The sequence below is a fragment of the Geotrypetes seraphini genome, chromosome 3, assembly GCF_902459505.1.
Source record: "Geotrypetes seraphini chromosome 3, aGeoSer1.1, whole genome shotgun sequence".
Lineage (NCBI taxonomy): Eukaryota > Metazoa > Chordata > Amphibia > Gymnophiona > Dermophiidae > Geotrypetes > Geotrypetes seraphini.
In genome coordinates, this window is record NC_047086.1 from 8,861,686 (window position 1) to 8,875,852 (window position 14,167).

The 14,167-nt window shown below is 42.1% G+C and overlaps 1 protein-coding gene across 5 annotated transcripts in view; it reads right to left on the reverse strand.

Moving 5' to 3' along the window:
- ARMC2 (armadillo repeat containing 2) overlaps window positions 1-14,167 on the reverse strand; it is a 179,442-nt gene that overhangs the window by 72,883 nt on the left and 92,392 nt on the right. For all 5 annotated transcript variants that reach the window (XM_033936137.1, XM_033936136.1, XM_033936138.1 and 2 more), the window contains exons 11-12: window positions 5,476-5,621; window positions 170-269 (exon numbers count right to left, since the gene is read on the reverse strand). In XM_033936137.1, the coding sequence (XP_033792028.1) occupies window positions 170-269; window positions 5,476-5,621 (246 nt within the window). The remainder of the gene's footprint in view (window positions 1-169; window positions 270-5,475; window positions 5,622-14,167) is intronic.

Here is a 14,167-nt window from a genome sequence, read left to right on the forward strand (position 1 = left end):
TTATTTTGGTTTGATAGTTTATAACTTAGAAATTTTGCCAGCCATCACAATTCTGTGTGTCTAGTAAACGAATATGAAAGTAGGTCAGTAGAAACAGGCTTTGGAAAGACACAGTAATGAAAGCACAGGAGGATTATAAATGTAAAAAGCATGAAATGAGACAACTGACCTGCTTCTTCTGGTGTTTGTTTAATGCAGCTAAGAGCGAGACGTAACATTTGGAGCAGTCAGCCAAAGCCAAGCAGCAAGCATTGTATGAGGAAAGCTTGCTGTATACAAACCAGAAAGAACAAATGAGAAAAAAAACACATACTCAACTACACAAAACTTCTGAAATTATTAGGAGTACACTTCCCCCTCCGTATTCGCGAATTCCGTATCTATGGATTCGCTTATTTGCGGTTTTAAACCAAAAAATGCATTTTCATTTTTCAGATCACTCACAGGAAATGGCTGCCTTGAGCTCCCATTGTCTCTCGAGCTATTTCCTGTGAGCAATTTGCACGGGGCAGGAGCTTGGGAAGATCGCTCCTGCCCCGAAAACCCGCTAGACCACCAGGTAAGGCTTAAGGGGGGGCTTACAGGGCTTAAAATAGTTGGGAAGAAGCAGTGGTTAGGGGCAGAACCGGCCCAAATATTATTTGCGGTTTTTTAATATTCGCAGGCTGGCTCTGCCCCTAACCTCCGCGAATACGGAGGGGGAAGTGTACAAAGATATTTACAGAACTTGGGTGCCAGCCAACATTTTTAGGAGCCAGGGGGAGGAAAAGGTTCCTTAATTTTTTCCCTTCATTGTGTGTCTGAGCTTTCTGATACTGATCATGCTCATTTTTCTTTAGTCTCTTCCCATCCCCTTCTCCTGGTTCATTTCCCCTTCCCTGCCTTGCTCCAATCTCTTATGTTTACAGCATGGTATCCCTGGGTCCTCTCAAACTCGGTGGTTCTTCTTGGGCCTAGAGGGTGGCAGAGCACTAAGCATGGGTCATTACCAGACACCTTGGACTCTTCAAGCCCTGGCAGTTATTAAATCATAGTACCATTTATCATATATACCTATTTGATACACCAATATTCCCACTAGATGATGTAAAAAAAAAGCATAGAAATTGATGAAGAGTTATCAAAGGGCTCATGATTCAAAGTATATACTGGTTCAAGCTTTCATGGTATTTATTTTTTTGACAACATAAAACTAGTAACAAAAGAACAGAGAACATAAACACGAACAGGTTATCATGCCGCTGTACCGGGCCATGGTGCACTCTCATCTGGAGTACTGCGTACAGCACTGGTCACCCACTGTACATGAAGAAGGACACGGGTACTACTCGAAAGGGTCCAGAGAAGAGCGATTAAGATGGTTAAGGGGTTGGAGGAGCTGCTGTACAGCAAAAGATTAGAGAAACTGGGCCATCTCTCCCTCGAACAGAGATTGAGAGGGGACATGATCGAAACATTCAAGGTACTGAAGGGTTTAGACTTAGTAGATAAGGACAGGTTGTTCACCCTCTCCAAGGTAGGAAGAACGAGAGGGCACTCTCTAAAGTTGAAAGGGGATAGATTCTGTACAAATATAAGGAAATTCTTCTTCACCCAGAGAGTGGTAGAAAATTGGAATGCTCTTCCGGAGTCTGTCATAGGGGAAAACACCCTCCAGAGATTCAAGACAAAGTTAGACAAGCTCCTGCTGAACAAGAACGTGCGCAGGTAGGGCTAGTCTCAGTTAGGGTGCTGGTCTTTGACCGGAGGGCCGCCGCATGAGCGGACTGCTGGGCATGATGGACCCAGCAGCGGCAATTCTTATGTTCTTAGTTGCTGAGAGTAGCACTGGGAGCTAGGGTGATCTTGGATAGTCAACTACGGAGCATGTTTACAAAAGGGTGTTATGATTTGTCATTACACAGATTTTAGCACGTTAACTGCAAATCTATGAAACCTTATTATTATTATTTTTTAATCTTTTTTCATTTTTAAAACTTACAATAAGTGTCTCAGCAAATAAAATTTTTTAAACTTAGATACAACACTTAATATTCTACAATAATCCATTTTAAAAAGTTTATCACCCTCCCTCCCTCTCTTGCATATCAAAAATATGACAGATATATCATGTAATAAAATATTTCCTAACATTCCTTACAGTTATAGAAAGACCAAACTCTATCCCCCCCCCCATCTTGGACATGTACTGTTAAGGGAAAAATGGTATCTATTCATTACAATAATTTGTTAAAGGCTCCCAAACATCTTGAAATTTCTTTAAATACGCCTGCTGTGTAGCTATTACCCTTTCCATTTTATATATGTGACATAAAGAATTCCACCTGAAACTATAGTTCGATCTATTCCAATTCTTCCAATCACTTGTAATCTGTTGTATGGCAACTCCTGTCATAATAAGTAAAAGCTTATTATTTTTTGAAGATATTTGGCTCTTAGCCCTCATTGACATGCCAAATAATACAGCATCATACGACAATGCCACCAGATTTTCTATCAAACAATTTATTTGGCCCCATATTGATTTCCAAAAAGCCAAAATAAATGGACAATAGAATAATAGATGATCTAAAGTCCCTGCTTCAAGACGACAATGCCAAAATTTATTAGACTTAGAGCTATCCAACTTTTGTAACCAAACTGGGGTCCATAAAGCTCTATGTAATAGAAAAAAATCAAGTTTGTCTCATAGATGCCGACACTGTACATCTCATCCTCCAAGTCCAAATTCATGGCCATTGAGATGCAGTAATTTAATGCTTAATCTCAATGCTCCAAATATCCCTAAGACCAGTTTTTGGTTTCTTTTTATAAATCCAGCTATCAATGTATACCACTGAGCGGCCTGGTGTCCCAGGGAGTCCACCTGAAAGCACAAGAACTCTAAACTATATTGACTATTGAGATTTTTCCATTCAGGGAACCCCCATCTGAATGGCCTGCTTCAGTTGCATCCATCTAAAACTTTGTGATTTACTAAGACCAAATTTATGTTGCAACTGTGAAAAATCAAGCAGCTTACCATTAGATATAACATCATCTAAAATACGTATACTGTACCTTCTATCATCCAATACTTCCAGATGACCTTAAATCCGCCAATTTGAATCTTGGAGTTCAGCCATATAGTTTGATTTGTTGGAATAGGTGTTAAATTACTCACATATCTTAATCACACCAAACACTTTTTCCATTGCTATTTTTTCATAATCCGTCCACTCTGGAATTCTTAACAAACTGTACATTGTAATTCGCTGAATTTTTTTAAGCTTCTACATACTATAATTTCACTGACTACCTACATATTGTAACTCGCTGATTGTCCAGCTCTCTTTGATGTGAACTGCCTAGAAGTCGCAAGATTATGGCGGTATTGAAGAATAAAGTTATTATTATTATTAATGTTTTCCATGTATCTACTAATATTCTGGGTTTTTTTTTAATATAACCTAGGCATATTGATACTGAGAACATGGCATAATCGCAGAGGAGACATGAGTTTCTATTCCAACCACAACCAATCTGGGAGCATCTCCATGAGCTCTGGGAGGACCCAATACATACCCTGGCGCATAATATAGGATTGATGATACCTATAAAATTTGGGAAAATTTACCCCTCCCTCTGCAATTGGCTTTTGTAGAGACACTAAAGCAATTCTAGCAATTTTACCCAGCCAAATAAATTTTGTAAGAATACTATTTAATTTTTTATAAAAAGACCTCTGAAAAAAACTGGTATCATACCCATTTGATAACAAACCACAAGCAAAATCATCATTTTTATAGTTTGGACTCTCCTCCACCAAGACAAATGTAATGGATTCCATTGCTTACACATTTCTGTTACCTTCTGTTAATAAAAATTTCTCATTTACTTTTATTGTTTTTTCCAGCATGTTTTTTATCCAAATACCTAAATATTTTATTCCTTCATCCTTCCAAAGAAAAGGGAATGGATCAAATAAACCCTTTGTACAATGCACATTAAGTGGAAGAATTTCTGATTTACTCCAATTTATCTTGTATCCTGAAAATTTCCCAAATTTCTCTATCAAGTCAAGTAAACTTGGAATGGTTGTTTCAGGATTCCTCAAATGAGACAGTATGTCATCAGCATAAGCAGAGACCTTATATTCCAGACCTGAATAAGGAATACCCTGTATCTCCTTCACTTGTTGAATAGCTAATAACAAGGGTTCTAAAACAATATCAAAGAGCAAAGGAGACAAGGGACAACCTTGTCTAACTCCCCTCTGCAAACTAAAACGCTCCGAGAAATTATTATTAATATATAATCTAGCAGAAGGGGAGCTATACAAAGTTTGGATCATTTGTATAAATCCCAAACCTATACCAAATCAATCCATTGCTTGATACATGAAGGTCCATTCCACCCGATCAAAGGCCTTCTCTGCATCCAAGGATACAGAAAAGGCCGGATCTTTCATGGCTTTTGTTAAATATAACATATGAAAAGCCAACCTGGTGTTATTAGAAGAATGTTTGGTGCATACCAATAATAAAAGGGAGAAACTTGGCTAAGCGTAAAGCCAATGTCTTAGCTAAAAGTTTTCCATCTACATTAATTAAAGAAATAGGCCTGTAATTTGAAACCAACATAGGTTCTTTATTTGGTTTCGGCAAAACTATAGTTATACTTAGTAGCTTCTTTGCATGCCCCCTAGCCCTAGTATTTTGGAATGAGTAAACAAGCAATTCACACCTACTCTCTCCACTCCGCTCATTATTTCATAGAACTCTGTCATATCACCCCTGAGCCATCTCTTTTCAAAGCTGGAGAGCCCTAGCCACTTTAGCTTTTCATTATAAGGAAACCTTTTATCATTTGTGTCACCCTTCTCTATACCGACAGAACTGGTGCTAAGTGTGCCTCCTTATGGCACCCAAAATGAGATGTCAATTTATAGAACGGACTGAAAACATTTCAATATGCAAAATACATATATTAAATTAGTGAACTATCAAGGGCTGTATGTCACAGCTCAACCAAATATCCTTTGGTCTAATGTGTTTATAACTGATTTATATAGGATTCTATGAAATGTTCAAAATATACGTTGGCATCGTATGTTACTTCTCTATAGCAGGTCTCTGATTATAAGTCAGGTTTTGTTTACTTTTATACACATCCAAAATAGGGTGGGGGGTATATTTCTGTCCTAATTTGACCCTAGAGTAGTTACACTTGGGGTTGGAGGAAGGGTGGGAAGATATTATTAATATGAAGAGGGTAAGGTTACTGGGCAAATAAATGTTGCTATGTTTTATTGTATAATCATTGAGTGGGGGGGGGGGAAATGAGTGGTTATATATATATAATTGTAAGTGGATGTGTTTAAATTGATGATTTATGTGTTATATATTCATGTATTACACTTTTGAAGTATGGAAAATTCAATAAAGAATTATATTTAAAAAACCCACTGAAAAACTTCAAGACAGTTTTACATACCTGAATATTCTAGCAATATTGGTGCAGACATCTTTGTCACTCATCTGCTGCTCTAAAGCCACGCAGAGCTCTGAGAATGCACCGCTGTGCAGGAATTTAGGCCTTGACTGAGCTAGATCAGCAAGGTTACGCAAGGTAGCCGTAAGCTGTAGGAAAAGATACATTTTTAATGGCTGGGAAATAGGATTTATATTCTTTCACTGTTTTCAATAGCTTTCACCATATAATAATTTTATTTTTGTTTCCACAGTGTGGGGCATATAGGGTATTAGGTCAGGTGGGCCCATAGATGTCCCTGATTCCCACCGGAGAGCAGTACAAGAGGAACAAACTAGGTTTAATGGGATCCCGACAATTGTTAGGACAACAAATCGTACAATATGACAATTGTCTTCCTACTAATTGCCCTACCCAATTGTCCTACCCTGTGAGAAATGTCAAAATTAGAAACCAAAATAGCTCACAGGCTTGCCATCGGCTGACTGCGGAACGGGGGAGGGAAAGGAGGCAAAAAAGAAAGGACAAAGCTAGATGGGGGAAGAGAGAATGGAGAAATACTGGACCAAGGAGGGAGAGAAAAGGAAAATGCTGGACTCAAAGGGGCAATCAACTGATAGGTTGCAGGAGGGACACCAGAAACCCTAGCATTGAACCTGGAACCAGAAGCTTGAAACACAGTGAAGAAAAAAGCTGCTGGTTACATTGAGCTGGTGTCACTGGTTTAAGCTAGTTTCCCGATATTGCTCCTGTGTATGCTTTCTCAGAGTTTTCATATCATGACCCCTAATTCTAGAACTTTGCTTCCTCTGAAAAAGGTTTAATGCCTTTGCTTCACTTATACCTTTCATGTATCTGAATGTCTACGTCATCTCTCAAGTCTCTTCTGTCTCCTAGGATGTGCATAGTTTAATCTTTAAGTCACATCTCACAGTGCACTCTTTTAGAAGTCCTTCTCTAAATCACCTCCACTCTGTCAATATAAGAAGTTGCCTCCGCTGGGGCAGACCATAGGTCCATCCTGCCCAGCGGTCCGCTCCCGCGGCGGCCCATCAGGCCCATTGCCTGAGCAATGGTCTATACCTATCTATACCCCTCAATCCCTTTTTCTTCTAGGAATCTATCCAAACCTTCTTTGAAACCATTTAATGTTTTCTTGTCTACAACAGCCTCTGGAAGCACGTTCCATGTATCCACCACCCTCTGAGTGAAAAAGAACTTCCTAGCGTTTGTTCTAAACCTGTCCCCTTTCAATTTCTCCGAGTGCCCCCTTGTGCTCATGGTGCCCCTTAATTTGAAAAATCTGTCCCTGTCTACTTTTTCTATGCCCTTCAGGATCTTGAAGGTTTCTATCATGTCTCCTCTAAGTCTTCGCTTCTCCAGGGAGAAAAGTCCCAACTGCTTCAATCTGTCGGTATATGGGAGATTTTCCATTCCCTTTATCAGTTTAGTTGCTCTTCTTTGTACTCCCTCAAGTACCGCCATGTCTTTCTTGAGGTACAGTGACCAATACTGGACACAGTACTCCAGATGAGGCTGCACCATTGCACGATACAGCGGCATGATGACTTCTTTCGTCCTGGTCGTAATACCCTTCTTAATGATACCCAGCATTCTGTTTGCTTTCCTAGAGGCTGTGGCGCATTGCGCCGATGCCTTCAGTGTTGCGTCTACCATCACTCCCAGGTCTCTCTCCAGGTTACTGACCCCTAGTGGTGTTCCCCCCATTTTGTATGTGAACATCAGGCTTTTTTTCCCCACGTGCATGACCTTGCATTTCCCCACGTTGAAGCTCATCTGCCATTTTTCGGCCCACTTTTCCAGCTGCGTTAGATCCTTTTGGAGATCTTCGCAGTCTTCCCTGGTTTGAGCCCTGCTGTATAGTTTGGTGTCATCTGCAAATTTAATGACCTCACACTTGGTTCCCGCCTCTAGGTCGTTTATGTAGATATTGAACAGGAGCGGTCCCAGCACCGACCCTTGCGGAACTCCGCTCGTGACCCCCTTCCAGTCTGAGTAATGGCTCTTTACGCCAACCCTCTGCTTCCTGTTTGCCAGCCAGTTTTTGATCCATCGGTGGACCTCCCCTTGTACCCCGTGGTTCCATATCTTTTTAAGCAGTCTCTCGTGTGGCACCTTGTCGAAGGCTTTTTGAAAGTCAAGGTAAATGATGTCTATAGATTCCCCTTTATCCACCTGGCTGTTCACTCCCTCAAAGAAGTACAATAAGTTTGTGAGGCATGACCTAATATACTTCCAGAGGTACAGCAACTGGTGTAGTAAAGGGGGGGTGCTGTCTTGGTAGGGGCACCGACACCTCTCTTCCTCCCCCCATGCCATGCTTGTGCCATTCCTTCCTTCCCCCCACCAAGTATCTCTTTAAATCTTCACTAGCACAAGCAACTTCTCACGCCTTCTGCTCACGCCACCCTGGCTCCCCTCTGAAATCACTTCCGGGTCACAGGGCGTGGAAGCTGCTTGCACTGGCAAAGATTTAATGGGGGGAAGGCATGAATATGGCGGGGGGAAGGAGAGGGGGGCACAAAAGGAGGATGTGGGGGGGGGGGCCACCACTGCCCCGGGTGTCTTCTACCCTTGTAACGCCACTGGGTACGGCCAGAAGTTCTATGTCCAATTCTGTAAGGACACATTTCTGGAGGCATATAGACTGCGCATTTAGTCTAGCGAAAGGCTACGCAAACGGTGCCAGATCTGCATCAAAAAGCATTACAAAGTGAGCATCAAGAGCAATGAATAAGAAATTGTTTCATCTGTAAAGCAACACTATGGTTCAGCATCATTTCCTAAAGGAGAGAACAGTAGCACTGTAGGGAAGACATTTTGGAGTCCTAGGTCAACGCGAGTTACTCTTAGCTCTGTAGTAAGAAACTTGTTTCTATAAGCTCCATATGATAAGATCTATTTCTAAAGTCTTGGACCCAGCGGCATTTAACACTTGTTCACTCTCTTATCATATCAAGGCTGGACTACTGTAACTCTCTCTATAAAAACATCACCCAGGTTCAACTAAAACGTTTACAGTTAATCCAAAATGCATCGATAAAACTCATCACAAACTCTAAAAAAATTTGATCACGTAACACCCCTCCTACAAAATGCACACTGGCTACCTATACAACACCGAATTACATACAAAATTATTCTACTCTGTTTCATAGTAACATAGTAGATGACGGCAGATAAAGACCCGAATGGTCCATCTAGTCTGCACAACCTGATTCAATTTAAATTTTTTTTAAATTTTTTCTTCTTAGCTACTTCTGGGCAAGAATCCAAAGCTCTACCCGGTACTCTGCTTGGGTTCCTACTGCCGAAATCTCCATTAAAACTTACTCCAGCCTATCTACACCCTCCCAGCCATTGAAGCCCTCCCCAGCCCATCCTCCACCAAATGGCCATATACAGACACAGACCCTGCAAGTCTGCCCAGTACTGGCCTTAGCTCAATATTTAATATTATTTTCTGATTCTAGATCCTGTGTTCATCCCACACTTCTTTGAACTCAGTCACAGTTTTCCTCTCCACCACCTCTCTCGGGAGCGCATTCCAGGCATCCACCACCCTCTCCACAAAGTAGAATTTCCTAACATTGCTCTTGAATCTATCACCCGTCAACCTCAAATTATGTCCTCTGGTTTTACCATTTTCCTTTCTCTGGAAAAGATTTTGTTCTACGTTAATACCCTTCAAGTATTTGAACGTCTGAATCATATCTCCCCTGTCCCTACTTTCCTCTAGGGCAGGGGTGTCCAACCTTTTGGCTTCCCTGGGCGGCATTGGCCTCAAAAAATGTTTCTGGGGCCGCACAAACGTGCAAACGCTGTAGCAAAACAGAGGAGGGAGCTGGCAAGACGGTAAACACCCAGGAGCAGCAGAGGAAAACACTGCATCGCTCTTGACTGGGGCCGTACAAAATACTTCACGGGGCTGCATGCAGCCCTCGGGCCGCAGGTTGGACACCCCTGCTCTAGGGTATACATATTCAGGGCTTCAGTCTCTCCTCATACGTCTTCTGGCGCAAGCCTCCTATCATTTTCGTCGCCCTCCTCAGGACCGCTTCAAGTCTTCTTACGTCCTTCACCAGATACGGTCTCCAAAACTGAAAACAATACTCCAAGTGGGGCCTTACCAATGACCTGTACAGGGGCATCAACACCTTCTTCCTTCTACTAGCTACGCCTCTTTTTAAAAAACCCAGCATCCTTCTGGCAGCAGCCACTGCCTTGTCACACTGATTTTTCGCCTTTAGATCTTCAGACACTATCACCCCAAGGTCCCTCTCCCCGTCCATGCATATCAGCTTCTCATCTCCCAGCATATACGGTGCCTTCTGATTATTAATCCCCAAATGCATTACTCTGCATTTCTTTGCATTTAATTTTAGTTGCCTGGCATTAGACTATTCCTATAACTTTTGCACATCTTTTTTCATATTTTCCACTCCCTCTTAGTTACAAATCTTGGTTATCATCTGCAAAAAGGCACACTTTTCCTTCTAACCCTTCAGCAATATCACTCACAAACATATTAAACAGGATCGGCCCTAGCACTGAACCCTGAGGGACTCCACTACTCACCTTTCCTTCCTCCGAGCGACTTCCATTAACCACCACCCTCTGGCGTCTGTCCAACAGCCAGTTTCTAACCCAGTTCACCACTTTGGGTCCTAACTTCAGCCCTTCAAGTTTGTTCAACAGCCTCCTATGAGGAACCGTATCAAAGGCTTTGCTGAAATCTAAGTAAATTACATCTAGCATATGTCCTCGATCCAGCTCTCTGGTCACCCACTCAAAAAATTCAATTAGGTTCGTTTGGCATGATTTACCTTTTGTAAAGCCATGTTGCCTCGGATCCTGTACCCCATTAGATTCAAGGAAGTACACTATCCTTTCTTTCAGCAGCACTTCCATTATTTTCCCAACAACTGAAGTGAGGCTAACCAGCCTGTAGCTTCCTGCTTCATCCCTGTGACCACTTTTATAAATAGGGACCACATCCGCTCTCCTCCAATCCCCAGGAATCACTCCTGTCTCCAGAGATTTGTTGAACAAGTCTTTAATAGAACTCGCCAGAACCTCTCTGAGCTCCCTTAGTATCCTGGGATGGATCCCGTCTGGTTCCATCGCTTTGTCCACCTTCAGTTTTTCAAGTTGCTCATAAACACTCTCCTCTGTGAACGGCGCAGAATCTACTCCATTTTCTCGTGTAACTTTGCCAGACAATCTCGGTCCTTAGGATTTTCTTCTGTGAACACAGAACAGAAGTATTTGTTTACCACATTTGCTTTTTCCTCATCATTCTCCACATATCGGTTCCCAGCATCTTTTAGTTTAGCAATTCCATTTTTCATCTTCCTCCTTTCACTAATATATCTGAAAAAAATTTTGTCTCCCTTTTTTACATTTTTAGCTATTTGTTCTTCCGCCTGTGCTTTCGCCAAACGTATCTCTCTCTTGGCTTCTTTCAGTTTCTCCCTGTAGAACTTTCTGCACTCCTCTTCTTGGGTTTTTTTTATATTTCATGAACGCCAACTCTTTCGTCTTTATTTTCTCCGCCACTAGTTTAGAGAATCATATCGGCTTCCTTTTTCTCTTGTTTTTATTTATTTTCTTCACATAAAGGTCCATAGCAATTTTGTCTCCCTTTTTTACATTTTTAGCTATTTGTTCTTCCGCCTGTGCTTTCGCCAAACGTATCTCTCTCTTGGCTTCTTTCAGTTTCTCCCTGTAGAACTTTCTGCACTCCTCTTCTTGGGTTTTTTTTATATTTCATGAACGCCAACTCTTTCGTCTTTATTTTCTCCGCCACTAGTTTAGAGAATCATATCGGCTTCCTTTTTCTCTTGTTTTTATTTATTTTCTTCACATAAAGGTCCATAGCCATTTTTATCGCTCCTTTCAGCTTAGACCACTGCCTTTCCACTTCTCTTATGTCCTCCCATCCTAACAACTCTTTCTTCAGATACTCTCCCATTGCATTAAAGTCCGTACATTTGAAATCTAGGACTTTAAGTATCGTGCGGCCGCTCTACACTTTAGCCATTATATCAAACCAAACCGTTTGATGATCGCTTCTTCCCAGTTGAGCACCCACTTGAACATTAGAGATACTCTCTCCATTTGTGAGGACTAGATCCAATATCGCTTTTTTCCTCGTCAGTTCTGTCACCATTTGTCTGAGCAGAGCCTCTTGAAAGGCATCCACAATCTCCCTACTTCTTTCCGATTCCGCAGACGGAACATTCCAGTCCGCATCCGGTAGGTTGAAATCTCCCAACAGCAGCACTTCCTCTTTCCTTCCAAACCTTTGGATATCCACAATCAGTTCCTTATCAATTTGCTGCGATTGAGTCGGAGGTCTGTAGACTACACCCACGTAGATAGAAGTTCCATCTTCTCTTTTCAGAGCGATCCATATCACTTCTTCCTCTCCCCAGGTCCCTTGCATTTCGGTCGCTTGGATATTGATCTTTACATAGAGAGCTACTCCTCCACCATTTTGACCATCTCTGTCCTTCCTAAAGAGATTATATCATAAGAACATAAGAAATGCCTCTGCTGGGTCAGACCCGAGGTCCCTCGTGCCCAGCAGTCCGCTCACGCGGTGGCCCAACAGGTCCAGGACCTGCGCAGTAATCTTCTATCTATACCCCTCTATCCCCTTTTCCAGTAGGAATTTGTCTAATCCTTTCTTGAATCCCAGTACTGTACTCTGCCCAATTACGTCCTCTGGAAGCGCATTCCAGGTGTCCACCACACGTTGGGTAAAAAAGAACTTCCTAATATTTGTTTTGAATCTGTCTCCTATCAACTTGTCTGAGTGCCCTCTTGTTCTTTTATTTTTCGAAAGTTAGAATAATCTGTCCCTCTCTACTCTCTCTATGCCCTTCATGATCTTATAAGTCTCTATTATATCCCCTCTAAGTCTTCTCTTATCCAGGGAAAATAGACCCAGCTACTCCAAATGCGGGCGCACCATCGCCCGATACAACGGCAGGATAACCTCTTTCGTTCTGGCTGTAATACCCTTTTTGATTATACCAAGCATTCTATTCGTTCTTTTAGCGGCCGCTGCACACTGTGCCGTCGGCTTCATTGTCATGTCCACCAATATCCCCAAGTCCCTTTCCTGGGTACTCTTATTCAATAATATCCCTCCCATTGTATAGTTGTACCTCGAGTTTCTGCTCCCCACATGTAATACCTTACATTTCTCAACGTTAAACTTCATCTGGCATCTCGTCGCCCATTCTTCTAGTTTGTTCAAGTCCCTTTGCAATTCTTCGCATTCCTCTGTAGTCCAAGCTCCATTAAATAGTTTAGTGTCGTCCGCAAATTTTATTATCTCGCACTTTGTCCCTGTTTCTAGATCATTTATGAAGATATTAAATAGCAGCGGCCCGAGCACCGAGCCCTGCGGGACACCACTCGTGACCCTCCTCCAGTCGGAATAGTGACCCTTCACCCCTACCCTTTGTTTTATACCCTCCAACCAGTTTCTGATCCATCTATGTACATCTCCTTCCACCCCATGGTTCTTCAGTTTCCGGAATAGACGTTCATGGGGCACCTTGTCAAAGGCTTTTTGGAAATCTAGATATATGATGTCAATGGGGTCTCCTTTGTCCATCTGTTTGTTAATCCCTTCAAAGAAGTGCAATAAGTTTGTTTGGCACGATCTTCCCTTGCAGAAACCATGCTGGCTGGCTAACAGAAGTTCGTGTTTTTCAAAATGTTGATCAATGTTTTCTTTTATCAGTGCTTCTGCCATTTTCCCCGGAACCGAAGTCAGGCTCACCGGCCTGTAGTTTCCTGGATCACCTCTTGATCCCTTTTTAAAGATGGGCGTAACGTTGGCTATCTTCCAATCCTCCGGGATCTCGCCTGTTTTCAGGGATAAGTTGCAAATTTGCTGCAGTAGTTCCACTATCTCCTCTTTTAATTCCTTCAGAATCCTTGGATGTATGCCATCCGGACCCGGGGATTTGTCAGTTTTTAGTTTTTCTATCTGCCTGCAAACGTCATCAATGCTCCCTTCTATGAATGTTAATTTTTCTGCTTGACTTCCGTTGAAGAATTGCTCAGGTTCCGGCATGTTGGACGTGTTTTCGTTAGTAAATACAGACGAGAAGAACATGTTAAGCCTTTCTGCCACTACCTTCTCCTCCTTCACCACTCCCTTCCTGTCTCCGTCGTCCAGTGGTCCCACTTCCTCTCTAGCTGGCTGCTCCCTTTAACATATCTGAAGAACGGTTTGAAATTTCTTGCTTCCCTGGCTAGCCTTTCTTCATTCTCTTTTAGCTTTCAGAACCTCACAGTGACATTCTTTTTGATATTTCTTGTGCTCTTTCCAGTTCCCCTCAGATTTGTCCTTTTTCCATTTCTTGAATGAATTTTTCTTATTGCCTATCGCTTCCTTCACTATTTTGGTTATCCACGCTGGGTCTTTTTTTCGATTCTTTTTGCACCCCTTCCTGAATCTGGGGATATACAGATTTTGCACCTCGCTCACCATGTCCCTGAAGAAGGACCAGGCATGATTTACCGTTAGCCATGTTTTGGAAGTGTTCCTAAGTTTCTTCCTTACCAATTCCCTCATTGCTTCGTAGTTTCCTTTCCTGAAGTTAAAGGTTGTCGCTATGGATCTCTTGCCTTTTGATACTCCTACCTCAAC